We start from the raw sequence: 19,626 nt of genomic DNA on the forward strand, positions 1-19,626 counted from the left end.
GTAGGCTCAGATGATGGTTAGCATTTTTTAGCAATAAAGTATTTTTAAAATTAAGGTATGGACATTGTTTTTTAAGATATAATGCTAATCTAATAAACTACAATATAGTATAATTATAAGTTATACATGTACTGGGAAACCAAAATATTTGTTTGACTTGCTTTATCGTAATATCTGTTTTGGTGGTGGTCTGGAACTGAACCTGCAATATCTTCAAGGTATGCCTGTGTAAGATAAATAGGTTTAAAAGAAAAACCTAAAAGAACATAAGAAACTTTAATCAAGACTCCCGCAAAACCACCAAGGAAGATTTGAAAAAGAATTAGAAAGAACTTCTAGAAAGAAAATGGTACTTTGAAATGAAAAAGTTAGTTTTAGCCTAAAGAGCAGATTAGACACAGATGAAGAAAATTTATGAGCTAGAAAACAGATCTGACTGAAATTAAGTACAAGGAGATAGAGTTGATAAATATGAAATTGGGATTAAAAGACATGGAGAACAGAATGGCAATGTCCTCTCTCATAGGAGTTCAAGAAGGACAGAATACACAAAATGTGGGAAAGGCAAAATTTAAAAGATTCCAGAATTGATGAGACAGGACTCCTCTGATTCAGCAAGCATAATGAATTCCAGATAGAATAAATAAAATGCTAGACACAGACACATTTTAGTAAAACTGCAGTGTACCAAAGACTAAGAGACTTAAAAGCAATCAGTAAAAAAAAAGAAATCACCTACAAACAACAAAGAGTGATCTTTTTTGTTAAACAACAACGAAAGAAGACAGATAGTATAAAGTAATATGTTCATAGTATTGAGAGACAACACTTGTCAACATACAGTTCCAGACTAAATTTATAAGTGAGGGCAAATTAAAAACAGTTCCAGGTAAACGTTAAGAGTAATTACTATCAAGAAATCACTGCTAAAAGAACAATCTAAGAGCTCCCACTAAGGTGCATTTGGATATTTGAGGGACATTTTTGCTTTATGAAATAACTAAGGAGTTCTATTAGCATGAGGATGGGAGCTAGAAAAGCTAAATTTTCTACAGTGATCAAGATAGTCCTATACTATGAATCCAGTCCCAATGCTGGTAGTGACTTGCTGAGAAACACATAAGAAGTAAGATACAAGAAAGGATGATGAACAAAAAATTGTAGAACACTTGGATTAGCTGTTCATAAACAAAAAGAAAAATGACTAAGTTTGAGGGATATATAAATGAAACAGAAGTAAAATACTAGAAACAGCCCCATTATAATTAAGGCTTCCCCAAATCTGAGTCATTTGGGAGAACAGCTGAATTACTGATAAGGTTTTAGTCTAAAACTGTATGGGTAATAGCCACATAAGCACAGACACAAACTGAAAGTAAAAAATGGAGAAAAGATGAGGCAAATATCAAGCAAAAAAGTCAGCATAGCCACAGTAATATCAGGCATTATAGCTTCTAGGGTAAAAACCATTATTACAAGTAAAGAGGATCATAACCTAATGGTAAAAAATTTCAACTCACCAGGAAGGAATGCTGATTCTAAAATTAGATGCACATAGTAACATAGTTTCAAAGATATAAGGAAAATAATTGCTGCCAGGAAAAACTGTTAAACCCACCATTCAGATAAACTTAAAAAGTCTCCTTTAATAACAGATAAGGTTGGGCTTCCCTGGTGGCGCAGTGGTTGAGAGTCCGCCTGCCGATGCAGGGGACACGGGTTCGTGCCCCGGTCCGGGAAGATCCCACATGCTGCGGAGCGGCTGGGCCCGTGAGCCATGGCTGCTGAGCCTGCGCGTCTGGAGCCTGTGCTCCGCGACAGGAGAGACCACAACAGTGAGAGGCCCGCGTACCACAAAAAAACAAAAAAAACAAAAAAAAAACAGATAAGGCGATAACAGATTGAAGTATAAAGAAGATATGAACTATGCAAGTAACAAGGATGAGTTAACAGACATACAGAAAACCTTGCAGTCAACAAATAGAGAATACATACTTCCTTCAAGCACATTCATAAAGACTGATCTCTTATAAGTAAGTCAAATACCAAAAGAAAATCTATCATACAGAACATGTTCCCGGTCAACACTGTAATTCTACAATTAAGTTGTAAAATGTTAGAAGAAGATAGCCAAAATACCTCCCATAACTTTAGAATATAAAAAACAAAAGGTTTAATAATTAACAGGTCATAGTTAAAATAATAAAAACATTATTTTGATTAACATATCCTACCGATATAATACGATCTCCTTTCCTGAGCTCTCCACTAAGATCAGCAGGTCCGCCAGCCAAAATAAAGGAAATAAATATTCCTTCTCCATCTTCACCTCCTACAATGTTGAAACCAAGGCCTGTTGAACCACGATGAAGAACAACTTTTCTAGGTTCCCTGAAAATTAAAAAAATATTGAATACCTTAAAACATATAGAGAACTTGACTTTCTATCAATGAGAATTCCCTACTGATAAATCATATTTCCATATTATAAAAAAAGTCAGATGAAATTTAAAGTTTTCTAAACTCTGGGGTAAAGAGATTCTTTCCAAGCCTAGAAATTAAAAGGAAAAATCCTAATTTTATATAGAAGCTAAAAATCCTTGTTAAGAAACAAACATAAAACTAAAATAAAAAGGAGAAAATGTGGAAATTAAAAAATAATGATATAAAGAGCATACTCAAAAAATAATACTCATGAAAAGCTGATGTTGCACACACTTCACTGCCTAAGAAGCAGTCACTGTCTCTACTTCTTACATGTTGTAAAAGGCAGATATCCCTTTGTCTTAGAGAAGGTAGGAAGGCCCCCTTTCTACTCTCAAACGGATCAATCATGAATAACTTATGCCAGTCACTGCAATTTCACTCCTGTTTGCTAAGGTGAGGCTATGACCCTATTCTGGTCTCTAAGAAATAACAGGAAATTTTACTGTCACTTCCCAAAGAAAGACTCTAACAAGGACAAAGCATATTCTGTCCCCATACAAAGCGTATTTGTTCCCCTCCTTATTCCAAATCACTCCCACACAAAAGAATGAACTATAAAATCCTGTTACTGATTTGGACATATCACAATCATGAAGATAACCAGCAGAATCCCAGAGATACCATGGACCTAGTTTTGCTACACAAATGTTAGAAATGCCCATCTCTAGACTTTCTATATAAAGTAATTAAATATCTTTATTTCTTAAGTCACATCCCTCCAATTCATCTACCTATCTCTGCTTTTCATCCATTCTAAGATGCATCTCTTTTGTTCCCTCCAACTCCCAATTTAAAATCTCTGAAATCAGAATACATCTTACCACTAATAACATTTCCCATTTGCTGCCACTTATACATAATTGTGTGAAAACCATTTACATCTTCCAGTAAGACCATGAAAATTCCAAGAGCTGACTGTTTTAGATATGATGAATCACAGAATATCATTTGAGATTAGAATGTATCATATTTGGTAAATATTTTAAAAATTTAATTTGCTTTTTCTAAAACACTGCAGAAAGCTTTTGGTAACAAACGGCTTAACAGAAGTAAATATTTCTAAAAACTGTATTTTAGGGATCCTTCCATATAATGTGGAATTAATCTTCTTAAATATTTGTCTGCTCAAAACTTAAAGCGGTGTGTTTTCTAGTCATACATAGGTATTCATCATTAATCAGTTTTGTCAGTTCACTTACAGGATTAACAAAATTATACTGAGTATTTTCTTGTCAAAAATGGCAAAATTCAACAATATGTTGTTTAGGAAATATATACATAAACACCTATATGAAAGAAAAAAGGGAATAGTAAATCCAAAATTCAGGAAAGGAGTTAACTTGGTGGGGCAATGTAGGAGAAGCAGTGTAGGATCAGGGGCACAAGACAGGTTTCACTATGCTGGTCTTACTTCCTTGTTAGATTGTGGACTCATGGTTTAGGGTTCCTATAATACATTAAAATATATGTATGAATTATAATTTTGCATTAGCAAATAATAATTAAAAAATACCCTGCTGAAATCCAATAGTATTTCCAGAGGAAAATAAATTGAATTTTCAAATAACATAAGCACTTGAAGAGATGCTCAACATCATTAGGCACTAGGGAAATGCATCAACATCACAATGAAATACGTCTCACCTATAACAATGGCTATAAAACAAAACAAAAGAGAAAAAACAAATGTTGCTGAAGATGTGGAGAAACTGGAATCCTCATATATTGATGGTGGGAATGTAAAACGGGGTGGCTGGTACAGAAAACAGTTAGGTGGTTCCTCATGAACCTAAACATAGTTACCATATGACCCAGTAATTCCACTTCTAGGTATGTATCTAAAGGAACTAAAAGCAGGTATGCAAGCAGATATGTGCATGCCAGTGTTTATCCCAGCATTATTCACAATACCCAAAAGGTGGAAACAACCCAAGTGTCCATCAACAGATGAATGGATAAACAAAATGTTGTACATACATATAATGAAATGTTATTCAGCCATAACCAGAAATGAAGTTCTGATACATGCTACAACATGTATGAATCTTGAAAACATCATTATGCTATGTGAAAGAAGCCAGATACAACAGGTTAAGTATTATAAGATTTCACTACATGAACAATTTAGAATATGAAAATTCAGAGAGAAAAAATGTAGATTAGAAGCTACCAGGAGCTGGGAGAACAGGGAAATGTGGAATTACTGCATAATGGTTATAGAGTTTGTCTGAGGTGATGAAAAGGGTTTGTTTCTTTTCTTTTGCTGCGCCATGCGGCATGTGGGATCTTAGTTCCCTGACCAGGGATCAAACCCACGCCCCCTGCATTGGAAGCGTAGTCTTTTTTTTTTTTAAAAAAACATCTTTAGGGGCTTCCCTGGTGGCGCAGTGGTTGAGAGTCCGCCTGCCAATGCAGGGGACGCAGGTTCCTGCCCGGGTCCAGGAAGATCCCATATGCCACGGAGCAGCTGGGCCCGTGAGCCGTGGCCGCTGAGCCTGTGGGTCCGGAGCCTGTGCTCCACAACGGAAGAGGTCACAACAGTGAGAGGCCCACATACCGCAAAAAAAAAAAAAAAAAAAAAATCTTTAATGGAGTATAATTGCTTTATAATGCTGTGTTAGTTTCTGCTTTATAACAAAGTGAATCAGATATACATATATTCCCATATCTCCTCCCTCCTGCGTCTCCCTCCCACCCTCCCAGGTGGTCACAAAGCACCGAGCTGATCTCCCTGTGCTATGCAGCTGGGAAGCGTGAAGTCTTAATCACTGGATCAGCAGAGAAGTCCTGAACAGGGTTTGGAAAAAGATAGTGGTGTTGGTCATAAACATCATAAATGCAATTAATGCCACTGAATCGCAATTTGAAAATGGTTACAATAGCAAATTTTATGTTATATATATTTTACCACAATTTAAAAAAATTATAATGTAATATACTAAAAATCACTGTGTTGTACATTTTAAATGGTAAACTGTATGGTTTGTAAATCATATCTCAATAAAGCTGTTAAAAAATGAACTTTAGAATTATTAACTGTTTGTATGTTGGGATTCCTTTTATTTTCTCTTTTTATTGGTAATGCGATATAATCTCTGAAAAATTGTTTAGGGTTAAATTGTGGAGAACTTCTAATATGAAGTAAAGATATCTGTACTTCATTATCTGGGCAAAGGAGTATAATGATCAAAAGGGAGTGATAAAACACTCACCATTTAGGAAGACATATTCAATAATCAACTGCCTGATTTTTACAGAAGAATACAGAAAACAGGTAGGCCTGTTGTGTAATACTACAGAGTCCAACAAATATTCTAGACAACAGATATGGAGTGAAAAAAGATGGGGAACAGCAATCAAGATGTTAATATGACATATTTTTAATTTGAAAAATATGCTGATTAAAGACTAGATAAGCCATTAACTACTTCCTCTTTACTTCTATAAAGAAGCAGTATTAGAAAATAACAGCAACAATAAAACGACCATGATATGTCAGTATACTAGCACAGACTAAAGATTAACAGCCTTGAGAATTCACACCACAAACATATAATCACAAACACTATTCTTTCCAGTAATTTTCATCCTAAAACAATTACTGAGCACCTATTAAATTAAGTTCTCAATATTGCTAACTCCTGAAGAAGAGGACAAAGACAAACACCCCTATCTGACATTTAAGAGATCACTGCTTAGAGTCAGGAGTCTAACAAATAAAGAATAATTATAATTATAAAGGTTCAAAAATAATAATGCTAACAGTAATACAATTAATAAAAACATAAAATGACATGAATTGTCATACATTTTAACATTAAATGCTATAATATGAAATACTACTACATAATTTACTTCTACAAAAGCTATAAAGCAAACTGTTCAAACATATTATCATATTACTATGTTGAATAATGTGAAAAAGATCTAAAATATTTTTTCACTTTTTTTCCCACTTAGATAAAAGAGTTTTTTGGGGAATAAAAAGACAGTTAGGGCTTCCCTGGTGGCACAGTGGTTGAGAGTCTGCCTGCTGGTGCAGGGGACACGGGTTCGTGCCCCAGTCCAGGAGGATCCCACATGTCACGGAGCGGCTGGGCCCGTGAGCCATGGCCACTGAGCCTGCGCATCTGGACTATGCTCCGCAATGGGAGAGGCCACAACAGTGAGAGGCCCGAGTACCGCAAAAAAAAAAAAGACAGTTAATCTAAAAAACTGTTAGTGAGTAATGTTAGTAATGTTAGATGGAAGTAAATTTTAGGTGTCAGAATAAGTAGCAACACTAAAAAAAAAGCAGTAATTTATTTGTTATATATATATATATATTTTTGTGGTACACGGGCCTCTCACTGTTGTGGCCTCTCCCGTTGCGGAGCACAGGCTCCGGACGCGCAGGCTCAGCGGCCATGGCTCACGGGCCCAGCCACTCCGCGGCATGTGGGATCTTCCCAGACCGGGGCACGAACCCGTGTCCCCTGCATCGGCAGGCGGACTCTCAACCACTGCGCCACCAGGGAAGCCCTCTAATATATTTTTACACTTATGGCCCTTCAATGAACCCTCCAATAAAAAAAAATAAGGTTTAGGTTCACTACCTGTTAATAAAATTAGTCCTGAAAATTGTGACTATCCTAGTTGGCTAACTATAACTCCATCTAATAGTTGGCTTTATGTAAGAAGGATGACTATTCAGTTCGTTACCTTGTAATTTCATCATCTCCAAGCACTGCTTTCGAAACAGGTGAATATCTGGCTGGTGATGCTGGTGTCTGGCCCAAGTAGGAAGATGTGCTAACATGGTTATCAACAGGCTGAGAAGAAGCTTCAAAATAAAGTAAGTAAAAAAACACTTGAAAAAGGAAACATACCATTTAGTACCACATTTGTGGATTATCAGTTTCAAAGTTAATTAATGTATAATTCATATTCGCTCATTTATATAATAGAATTTGGTAGAGAAAATTTATTTACTAGGTAAAAAAATTAGAGAAGCTCAAGTTTCCAGGTAAAAACTAGTTTAGAAATTCAGATCAGTAAAGCAAACTTATTCCATTTGGTTTCTCTGAGAAAACAGAACTAAAAAGGAGTTTAGTTTTACAGTAACTGGAGTTACAGTAACTGATTTGCACAATGAAATCCAGGCAAGATTAATCAAAAGACTGTCATAGGAAAGACTGAACCAAATCAGTCTTAAATACAATAACCTTATTCTTCTAAGAAGTTATTTTGCAGACTAATGTTTTTAGAAAGTATATATGGCTGATCCCTGAACAACATGGGGGTTAGAAGCACTGACCCTCCAAAAAATTGAAAATGCACATATAACTTTATAGTTGGGCCTCCATATCCATGGTTCTGCATCCACAGATTCAGCTAACCGCAGATCTGTAGTACGTACTGAAAAAATCCACGTATAAGTGGACCCACATAGTTCAAACCCATGTTGTTCAATGATCAACTGTATACTCAAAATCTGATTGTGAATAACGAAAACCGAAAGCTTTGCAAAAAGCTATGCTTGACAAAGTTTTAGAATAAATTGAGGGACTTCTGGTTTCCAGCTTGGCATATAAGAAGCTTTGAGTCATTACTCTGTCCTAACAACAACTAAAAAGGTGAACAAACTGAAAAATCAACAACCCTTTTTAGATGCTTAAGATAGAAGTCATAGGGCAAAACACTGTCCCCCAAATTAAGGACACTGAAAGGTGAATACAGAAAATCACAACTTACTAGAGCAGAAATCTCTGTGGTAACAAGTGCTGGGGTAGAGTAAACCTGAACTGTAATTAACAAATTGTTGGGGGCTCAGTGCGGATGACTTTGGGAGTCAAAAACTCCAGGGGGACCCCATCATCAGGGGCCCCACATTTTTGTGAGTTTTACCTCCTAGAACTCTACAGGTTCTCACAGTGAATACTGGAGAAAAATTCTGTCATGCTTCTGGCAGGAGGAGGGGAAAAGGAACCATTTTGAAATATATTACAAGCATTTTGTTCTTCTTAACAGTCTGTCCTCAGAAGAAACTATTTAACCAGAGCCTCACCTGCTGGGGTTTTGTCAGAGCCCAACAGAGCTGGGGGAAGGGAAATAACCAAATCTAGCCAATTCTAGCCATCCTGTCCTAAGGGAGCAGAACTGGGGAGAATACTGAGAAGCACTGTGAAGAGCACTGCAGAAGCACAAGGTCACTAAGGGACTGAGACTTAATCACAGGCCTATTCAACACTTTTCCACTCCAACACCTTATCATCATATTACTAAAGGCCTATTTACAGCAGTTCCTTTTATCCAGTACATCATGCCTGGCTATCAAGAAAAAATTACAAGACACACAAAAGGCAAAAACACAGTTTGAAGAGACAGAGCAAGCATAAGAGCCAGACTCATATATGTCAGTGATGTTGGAATTATCAGACCAGGAATTTGAAACAATAATGATTAACGTGCTAATGGCTCTAATGGACAAAGAACACGATGGGCAATACAAGTGGAGAGATGAAAACTCTAAGAAAGAAACAAAAAGAAACACTAGAGATCAAAAACTCTGTAACAGAAATGAAGAATGTCTTTGATGAGCTACTAGTAGTCTGGACATGGTTGAGGAAAGAATCTGAGCTTGAGGATATCTCAATGGCAACCTCTAAAACTGAAAAGCAAAGAGAAAAAATGACTGGGGGGAAAAAACCAGAACAGAATATCCAAGAACAGTGGTAGAACTACAAAAGGTGGAACATATATGTAATGGGAATACCAAAAGCAGAAAAAGGAGAGAAAGGAATAGAAGAAATCTTTGAAACAATAATGATGAGAATTTCCTCCAGTTAATGTCAGACACCAAACCATAGATCTAGGAAGCTCAGAGAACACTAAGCAGGTTAAATGCAAAGAAAAGTTACACCTAGGCATATCCTTTTCAAACTACAGGATAAAAAAAAGGGAAGAAAAGCCCTAAAAAAAGTCACGGGAAAAAACTGCACCTTACTGATAGAGGTGCAAGGTAAGAATTAAATATGACTTCTCAGAAACCATTCAAGCAAGACAGTGGAGTGTTAAGAGAAAAAACCCACCTGTGAAATTATCCTTCAAAAGTGAAAAAGAAATAAAGACTTCCTTAAACAAACAAAAATTGAGGGAACATTTATGGCTAGTAGATCTGCCTTTTGAAATGTTAAAAGAAGCCCTTTAGAGAGAAGGGAAGTTAGTAGGTCAGAAACTCAGTTACACAGAAAGAAAGGAAAAGCACTGATGAAGGAATAAGCAAAAGTAAAATAAAACTCATTTTTCTTATTTTTCTTATTCCTGATTGAGCTAACAAATAACACTTTGTTCAAAACAATAGCAATACTGTATTCGACTATGTCTGTATATATGTTTATGTATAAATGAAATGAATGTCAGCAATGATACAAGGGATGGGAGGGAGGAATTAGGATTATTTTGTTATTATAAGGCACTCACACTATCCAAAAAGCTGTAGTGTTACCTCAAAGTGGAATTAGATTACTATACATGTATATTGCAAACTCTAGGGCAACCACTAAAAAAAAGTAAAAGAATGTAACTAATACACTAAGAAAGGAGAGAAAACAGAATCACACAAAATGCTTAATTAAAGCCATAAAAGGCAGGAAAAAAAATAGATGACAAATACAGGAGCAAAGAATAGGGTAACAAACAGAAAAGAGTAGCAAATATCATAGACATTAATCCAACTATATCAATAATCACTTAGAACATCAATGGCCTAAATGCACCAATTCCAAGACAGATACTGTCAGAGTGGGTCAAAAAACCAAGACCCAAGATATACTGTCTACAAGAAAGCCAATTTAAATATAAAGGCCTATATATTAAAAGTAAAAGGATGGAGAAAGATATACCATGCTAACACTAATCAAAAGAAAGCAGGAGTAGCTATATTAATTTCAGACAGAGAAGACTTCAAAGTAAGGAAAATTATCTGGATTAAAGAAAGGCATTTCTTAATGATAGAGTGGTCAGTTCTCCAAGAAGACATGATAATCTTTAACACCTAACAACAAAGGGTCAAACTATGTGAGGCCAAAACAGACAGACTGAAAAGAGAAATAGATTAATCCACACCTCTTTATCAGAAATGAACAAATATAGCAGGCAGAAAATCAGGAAGGACATAGCTGAACTCAGTAACATCACTAATCAACTGGATATGATGGACACCTATAGACTACTTCATCCAGCAACAGCAGAACACATATTTTTCTTAAGCTCCCACATAACGTTCACCAAGATAGATCATGTTCTGGGCTATGAAACATACCTTAACAAATTAAAAAAAAATAGAAATCATACAATGTCCGTTCTCAGACCACAGTGAAATTAAACTAGAAATCAATAAAAATATGATAGCTAAAAATCCCCCAATACATGGTGATTAAATAACACAAACACACTCTTAAATAACGCTTGGGTCAAAGAAGAAATCTCCAGAGAAATTTTAAAAATGTTTTGAACTAAATGAAAATGAAAACACAACCTATCAAAATCTGTGGGATAGGGGCTTCCCTGGTGGCGCAGTGGTTGACAGTCCCCCTGCCGATGCAGGGGACACGAGTTCGTGCCCCAGTCCGGGAACATCCCACATACCGCGGAGCGGGTGGGCCCATGAGCCATAGCTGCTGAGCCTGCACGTCCGGAGCCTGTGCTCCACAACGGGAGAGGCCACAACAGTGAGAGGCCCGCGTACCGCAAAAAAAAAAAAAAAAAACCTGTGGGATACAGCAAAAGCAGTGCTTAGAGGGAAATTTATAGTGCTGAATGCATATATTAGAAAAAAAAGAAAGATCTAAAATGAATCATCTTAGCTTCCACCTAATAAAACTAGAAAAAGAGTAAATTAAATTCAAAGTAAACAGAAGGAAAAAAAATAATAAAAAATTAGAGCAGAAATCAATGAAATTAAAAATAGGAAATCTGGGCTCCCTAGTGGTGCAGTGGTTAAGAATCCACCTGCCAATGCAGGGGACATGGGTTTGAGCCCTGGACCAAGAAGATCCCACATGCTGTGGAGCAATGAAGCCCGTGCACCACACCTACTGAGCCTGCGCTCTAGAGCCTGCGCGCCACAACTACTGAATCCCACGCGCCTAGATCCTGAGCTCTGCGACAAGAGAAGCCACCTCAATGAGAAGCCCGCGCACTGAAACGAAGAGTAGCCCCTGCTTGCTGCAACTGGAGAAAGCCTGCGTGCAGCAAGGAAGACCCGATGGCAGCCAAAAATAAATAAATAAAATAAATAAATTAAAAATAAATAAATAAATAAAACAGGAAATCAACAGATTAAAAAAAATCAATAAAACCAAAAGTTGGTTCTTTGAAAAGATCAATAAAATCAATAAGCCTCCAGCCAGGCTAACTAAGAAAAAAAGAGAGAAGACAGAAATGAAAGAGGGCACATCACTACAGATTCCATGGAGATTAAAAGAATAGTAAGTACTATGAAGAACTTTATGCCCACAGATTTGATAACCTAGATGAAATGGACCAATTCCTTGAAAGACACAATCTGCCAAAACTCACAAAAAAGAAACAGGCAATCTGAACAAGCCTATATCTATTAAAGAAACTGAATCCATAATGATAACCTTCAGTGGTGAGTTCTACCAAACTTTTAAGAAAGGAATTACACCAATTCTCTATAACCTCTTCCAGCAGACAGAAGCCAAGGGAATACCTCCTCATTCTATGAGGCCAGCATTATCCTAACAAAACCAGACAAAGAAATCATAAGAAAAAACCCTCTAGAACAACATCGCTCATGAATATAAATGGAAAAAATCTTCAACAAGATATTAGCAAATCAAATCCAACAATATATAAAAAGAATTATATACCACAAGCATCTGGGATTTATCCCAGGTATGCAAGGCTGGTTCAACATTCAAAAAACAATATGATCCATCACAACAACAGGCTAAAGAAAAGTTACATAATCATATCAATAGATGAAGAAAAAGCATTTGATAAAATCCAAAATATCAATTTATACGAAAATCTCTCAGTTAACTAGGAATAGTGGGGAGTATTGTCAACCTGATCAAGAATACTCGGGCTTCCCTGGTGGCGCAGTGGTTGAGAGATGCAGGGGACACGGGTCTTGCCCTGGTCCGGGAAGATCCCACACACTGCGGAGCAGCTGGGCCCGTGAGCCATGGCCGCTGAGCCTGCGCGTCCGGAGCCTGTGCAATGGGAGAGGCCACAACAGTGAGAGGCCCACGTACCGCCAAAAAAAAAAAAGAATACTCTACAAAAATCCTACAGCTAACATAATACTTAATGGTGAGGAGCTTGAAGCTTTACCACTAAAATTAGGAGCAAGTGAAGGATGTCTTAGTTAATGCATTAACATAAGAAAAGGAAACAAAAGGTATGCAGATTGAGAAAGAAGCAATAAAACTGTCTTTGTAGATGTCATGATTGTCAATGTAGAAAATCTGAAAGAACTGACCAAAAAAACCTCATGGAACTAGTAAGCAATTATAGCAAGGTTGAAAGATATATTATATATATTGTATATATTAACCTTTATACAAGGTTAATATATAAAGTTGACTGCTTTCCTGTATACCAGCAATGAACAAGTGAAATTTGAAATTAAAAACACACTACCATTTACATTAGCATCCCCTAAAATGATATACTTAGGTATAAATCTAATGATCTACGTGAGCAAAACTACAAAACTCTGATGAAAGATATCAAAGAAGAACTAAATAAATTGAGAGAGAGCCTATGTTCATGGATAGGAAGCCTCAATACTGTCAAGATGTTATTAGTTCTTCTCAACTTGATCTACAGATTCAATGCAACCCCAATCAAAATACCAGTAAGTTATTTTGTGGATATTGTCAAACTGATTGTAGAGTTTATATGGAGAGGCAAAACACCTAGAATAGACAACCCAATAATGAAACAGAAGAACAAAGTTGGAGGGCTGATACTACCTGAGTTCAAGACCTCCTAAAAAGCTACAGTAATCAAGACAGTGTGATATTGGCAAAAGAAAAGGAAAATATTGGATCAATGGAATATAACAGAGAATCCAGAAATAGACTCATATATAGGCAACTGATCATTGATAAAGGAGCAAAGGCAAACACAATGGAGCAAAGGCAGTCTTTTCAACAGATGTTATTAGAACAACTGGACAACCACATGCAAAAAAAAAAAAGAATCTAGACATAAACCATGTGAAAATTAACTCAAAATGGATCACAGACATAGTAAAACCCCAAACTATAAAAATCCTAGAAGATAACATAGGAGAACATCTTGATTACCTTGGGTTTGGCAATGGTGTTTTAGATACAACACCAAAGGCACAATCCATGAAAGAAAACTGACAAGGTAGACCCCATTAAAATTAAACATTTCTGCTCTGTGAAAGACACTGTCTAGTGAATGAAAAGACAAGCCACAGACTGAGAGAAAATATCTGCAAAAAATATATGTGATAATGAACTTTAGCCAAAACATGCAAAGAGCTCTTAAACTCAACAAGACAACAAACAATCCAATTTAAAAATGTGCCAAAGACTCTTAACAGACACCTCACCAAAAAAGATATACAGATGGCAAATAAGCATATGAACAGATACTCCTTATCATATGACATCAAGGAAATGCTTATTAAATCAATGTGATACTGCTGAATAACTATTAGAATAGCTAAAAACCACAGCACTGATAACACAAAATGCTTGTGAAGATGTGGAGTAACAGGAACTTTCATACGTTGTTGGTGGGAAAGCAAAATGGTACAGCCACTTTGGAAGACAATTTGGCTGTTTCTTATAAAACTAAACATATTCATACCATACGACCCAGCAATTGCACTCCTTGGTTATTTACCCAAAGGAGTTAAAAACTCATGCACATTACTACGTGAAAGAAGGTTTGTTTGTTTTTTTCAAACATCTAGGCCTTCTTTAATTCAAAAGTTTATGGAAAACTTTAGCCTGTGCTATATTTTAAAATATTTACTGAATTGTTATCTCAAATTTGACAAAATCAGCAGAGGGCTTAATTAATTACTTTAATTGTTTTTAAGGAGTTTGAGGCTTTTTGGTGTAATTTGGGTATTTCAATTGGACATATGTGATATATTCAATGCCATTTTGTGAGTTTCAGGTAAATTGGAAATGTTAATCAAATTATCTAAAATGTATTTTATGAAAAGTAAAACATGACATATTTGTTTTTTGTTTTTAATTTTTATTGGAGTACAGTTGATTTACAATGTTGTGTTGTTTTAGGTGTAAAAAGTTAAGATTTTAAAAGGCTACATACTGTATGATTCCAACTACATGGCAATCTGGAAAAGGCAAAACTATGGAGGCAGCAAAATGATCAGTGGATGCCAGAGGTTAGAGGGGAGGGAGGGATGAATAGGCAGCGCACAGGATTTTTAGGGCAATGAAGCTACTCTGTATGATACTGATAGTGGGTACATGTCATTATACATTTGTCCAAACCCACAGAATGTACAACATCAAGAGTGAACCCTAATGTATACTATGGGCTTTGGGTAGTGATATGGCAATGTAGGGTCATCAATTGTAACAAACGTACCACTCTGGCAGATGTTGGTAATAGGAGAGGCTATGCAGGTGGGACATTTCTGTACCTTTGCTTAATATTTCTGTGAACCTAAAATTGCTCTAAAATATAAAACCTATTAAAAATAAAAAGGACATGCCCTGACACCAGCTCAGATCTGCCAACCCAATTTATAATTATTCTTTTTAATGCACCATAAAAGAATGGAAACCTGGTAAAAAACCGGAATAAAAAATAAGCAAACATTATTTATCGGTTCATTTCAATAATAAAAAACATCATTATAGGGCTTCCCTGGTGGCACAGTGGTTGAGTCCGCCTGCCGATGTAGGGGACACGGGTTTGTGCCCCGGTCCGGGAAGATCCCACATGCCACGGAGCGGCTAGGCCCGTGAGCCATGGCTGCTAAGCCTGCGCGTCCGGAGCCTGTGCTCCGCAACGGGAGAGGCCACAACAGTGAGAGGCTCGCGTAACGCAAAAAAAAAAAACCAAAAAAACCCCTAAAACATCATTAGAGTTCATCGACTGTAATTCTAGTGAGAGCTAAGAACAGAAAATTATAAAGCTATTCCTGACCCAGGTAAGCAACACATTTCAGTTGTAACTTCCAAAAGCACAACACATCTGAATTATGTGCATTACTATCAGTAACACATAGAAACAATATTTAACTTTCTTGAGGTATTAACTATGATAAAGTTACTAGGCATTTCAAAATCTAGCTGTAATATTTATTATTTAACCATGAATCTCTTCTTTCACTACATTACCGAGTGCCTTCTATGCACAAAGCATTATAACACCCACTGGGAAAACAAAAGTGCAAGGATCATTACTTCAAATTACTACAGTGGCCAGATAGGTTACATATATGAGTGAAGTAACCTGAGTGAAAGACAGTAGGTAGTGACTGGAAGTATGGTGTACTGGAAACAATTATGTGCTATCAAAAGGAGGCAGCAAAAAAACAAACAAAAAAAAAGGAGATAGCATCTATACATCTTTTTCTGTAATCATACAAAAAGGAAAAAGTCTATAATGTCTATTAATAGTATAGAGCTTAGAAGTCCAGAGCCATCTTTGATTTTATACGTTTGCAGTCTCCAATAGCAATTTCTTCCCATCCAATTCATATATAAGATACTCTTCTGCATTTGAGCCAAAGGATTTTCTACCAATGGCTCTTCTGAAGTCCAAAGTCTTTCTTGGGTGATATGTAAGAATATCTGTGATTTTCAAGGGAACCGGCATGTTGCCCTAAAGCAACAGACATGCACGTGAACCATTATAATCACTGGCCATTTAAAGTCAAGAGTTTACTGATTTTTTACTCAAATTTCTTTGCTGCATTATCAAGTTTGGCTGAAACAAACAAACAAAAAAACCCAACTGGGCAAGAAATTCGGTCAACTGCTCAAGCCAGAAAATGTACCTTTTCCCTACCATATCCAGACTGTGCCTTTATTCAATGGACCTTTTCTGAAGGAGTCATTCTCACATGTAAGGCATAGTATCTCATATGGCAGGAACTAAAAATTAATGCTCCTGTCAAAGAAATGACTGCCCAAAGAATGATTAGTTAAAACAGTGCTATTTCCTATACCCCAAATCCTAAGTAAAAAGATTCCTCAGAGAACTGCAAAACAAGGGAGGCTAAATTATTGTCCTTAGATACCAAGATTAATGACCCAAACCCTCCAAAGTTTAGGAAAGAAGCCAAGTGGAAGAGCTTAAAGTAAAAGCAGGAAGAGAGCAGTGGCCAAATCAGAAGTTTAACAAGGCCTTCCACCTGAACAGAATATAAAAGTGAAAAGATATATAAATGCAAAAGCATGAGAATTTTAATATCATCAAAGAAACTATGTTCTCTATCAGATCCGATGAACTTTTTTTTTTTTTCAGTAATAAACCTCCTTCTATTCCTGGGTACCATATTTTGTCTATTATCCATATGTGGATTACAGCTATAGGAGTGTGACCCCATCTGAGATTTATGGTCATAACTTAAACTACAATTCTGTGCTTTTCTCTAGGCATGTTCTGCTTTTTAGGGAGCAGGAATGGATGAAGACAGCAGGTTGAACCAGGGTTGGGATTCTGCCAGTGAAGATGGAGAGGGCAAGAAAGTAGAAGATATATGCAATGAAGTGAATATCACGACAAACCAAGGAGGCTAAGTTAAAAAAAAGTAGACAAGTAGAAACACAAGGGGACAACCAAGTAATGGTGTCAAATGATTGAAGGTCAAAATGAGAATGAATTGTTAGAACAGGAGTAAATAAACTGATGGATGTAGTCAGAGAATGGGATGATTTAAATCAAGATTTTGGAGGTGGTGAAGGTATTGACGATGATAAGATCTAAATTATTGTCTTGGAACCAAGTATCTGAGTTGGAGTGGAGGGCAGGAGAGCTAGAAAGAAGGAGATCAACGAAGAAGCCAGGTTGTTGAATGAATCAGTGTGCATTTTGCCTGGACATCACTAAGAATGACAATGTGAATGTGTATCAAAGGACAATGGACCTGACACTAAAATCTTCAGTGACTAAAGCCAGATTGATGAGGAGGAAACTACATGACTAACAACATAAGGGACAGGCAGGTAAGTTGAATAGTCTGATGGCAAGGGCTTCACAAGAGCTGACAGGTAAAAATCATTTATGTAAAAAGTTTTCAAATACAAATGCTTTTTAAAACACACATAATAAGTTACTTATGAATTGCGTCTATAGTATAAGCATGGACTGTTAAGTGTACAACAAAATTCATAAGAAGAGAAACAGAACAGAAGTTGAACTAGCACGGTAAACTTCAACTTTTTCACAATATTCTATTAGTTCAATAACAGATGGAAAAAAAGGGACGAAATATTCTACATATGCCTATAGGGAAAACAATCATTATTTACTACTCTTTAGGACTAGCTCTGCCATTTTTTAAATGTCATATTATTTTATATAAAAAGAGATAATTCAATAAAAAGTAACATTTTTTCCAGTTCAACACATTTTTAAGAAGCAGCCTGGCTATTTGTATATTTGGCCATAATCAGGATGCCAACTCTCAATCTGTGGAACAACTGGGACATAGCTGTCTTGAACAGATAAAGCAGCATAATAAATAATATTTAAATTGGTGAATAAAAGAGCTCATCATTGAATTTGCACCTCCTAATAACAAATAAAATACATCAAGTCCTTATATAAAGCTTCTGTGAAAGACCAAATATATGGAAGAACTTTAAACAAGTAGTAAAGTTCTTTTCTGACACAAATGATGTATAAGACATCATTTCTGTCCATTAAAAAGACTGAATACTATTAAGAGAATAATTCAGCTATACTTGAGTAATTAATGAATCAATGAGCAGATAATGAAGATGCATCACTGGAGGACAGTATATATACACTTTAAAATATAATTTGTATTTAGCTTCTAATGATTAATGATTGTAATGAACTTTTTGACATTTTAAAACTGGAAACATTGCCACTTACAAAATCACAAAATCACAAATATCTTTAAAATTCTACAATTTAAAAAAGGAAAACTTGGAAAAGCAGATTACAGAGTACATTTATGATCTTTATTACACATGGATGATTCTAGTATTGACTCAACATACCAAACAAAACTTTCATTTTTCAAACAACATGAACACATTAAGAATATATTTAAATCTCATCTCGGCTTGTACATTAAAAAAGAAAATCAAATAGGAAACTTAAAATTATAAGTACTTTCATTACAGTTCATTTCTAGGCAATACAATTGTACTGTGCACAAACAGAGTTAGGTAATACACTAAGAGTTTGAAGTACAAAGATAATATCTATGCTCACACAGTTGAGAGTATAGAAAAGCCCAGGTTTTACAAATATTTTAAGTTACTGTTTCTCAAAGTGCAGCCCATGAACCAGCAGCATCAGAAGCATCAGAATTGCCCTGCTTGTTAAAAGAATTAATTGCTTGCTAAAGTATATTTCTGTGCTCCATCCAAAAATTATTAGAACAAAATAAGAAGCCACATTACTTGCAAATACCTTTGGTGACTGTTACTTATATAAAAGTTTGAGAATCAATGCCTTAAATGTTAAAAGTAATTACTGCTATGAAATTACAGGTGAAAAGGTGAAAAAGCCATCTCCACTTATTATTATGAAGATTCTGACTTAAAATTGGTTTTTAAAATGATTAGGTTAAAATGCTTTATAGTTCTTTTAAAAATATTTGTATAATGTTTAAACTTTATATTGGGAATCTTCATTAAAATACATCACATCTAAGGAAACAAGATTTAAGCAAACAGACTTACAGTTGGTGATATCAGGTGGTGCATAGCCATCATTCATATACATACTTGTGGGTTTTGCCACTTTCAAAAAAACAAAATCAGATGTGTTCTTTAAGGCAGTTACTGCTTCTTCATGAGTAACTTCTTCTAAACACACAGTATTCACCTAAAAGAAAATCCCAAAAGTTTTACTTCTTCCTTCCCACTTGGAATGTCATTTTTTTCGCCCCTATTGCTCTGGGTA

At 35.9% G+C, this 19,626-nt stretch overlaps 1 protein-coding gene across 30 annotated transcripts in view; it reads right to left on the reverse strand.

Annotated features, from left to right (window-relative positions):
- The window catches only part of DLG1 (discs large MAGUK scaffold protein 1), a 285,801-nt gene that overhangs the window by 94,935 nt on the left and 171,240 nt on the right, over nucleotides 1-19,626 (reverse strand). For all 30 annotated transcript variants that reach the window (XM_060298239.2, XM_060298240.1, XM_060298250.1 and 27 more), the window contains 3 exons: nucleotides 19,404-19,548; nucleotides 7,189-7,309; nucleotides 2,235-2,391 (listed from right to left, as the gene is read on the reverse strand). In XM_060298239.2, the coding sequence (XP_060154222.1) occupies nucleotides 2,235-2,391; nucleotides 7,189-7,309; nucleotides 19,404-19,548 (423 nt within the window). The remainder of the gene's footprint in view (nucleotides 1-2,234; nucleotides 2,392-7,188; nucleotides 7,310-19,403; nucleotides 19,549-19,626) is intronic.

Source organism: Globicephala melas, chromosome 4, assembly GCF_963455315.2.
Source record: "Globicephala melas chromosome 4, mGloMel1.2, whole genome shotgun sequence".
Lineage (NCBI taxonomy): Eukaryota > Metazoa > Chordata > Mammalia > Artiodactyla > Delphinidae > Globicephala > Globicephala melas.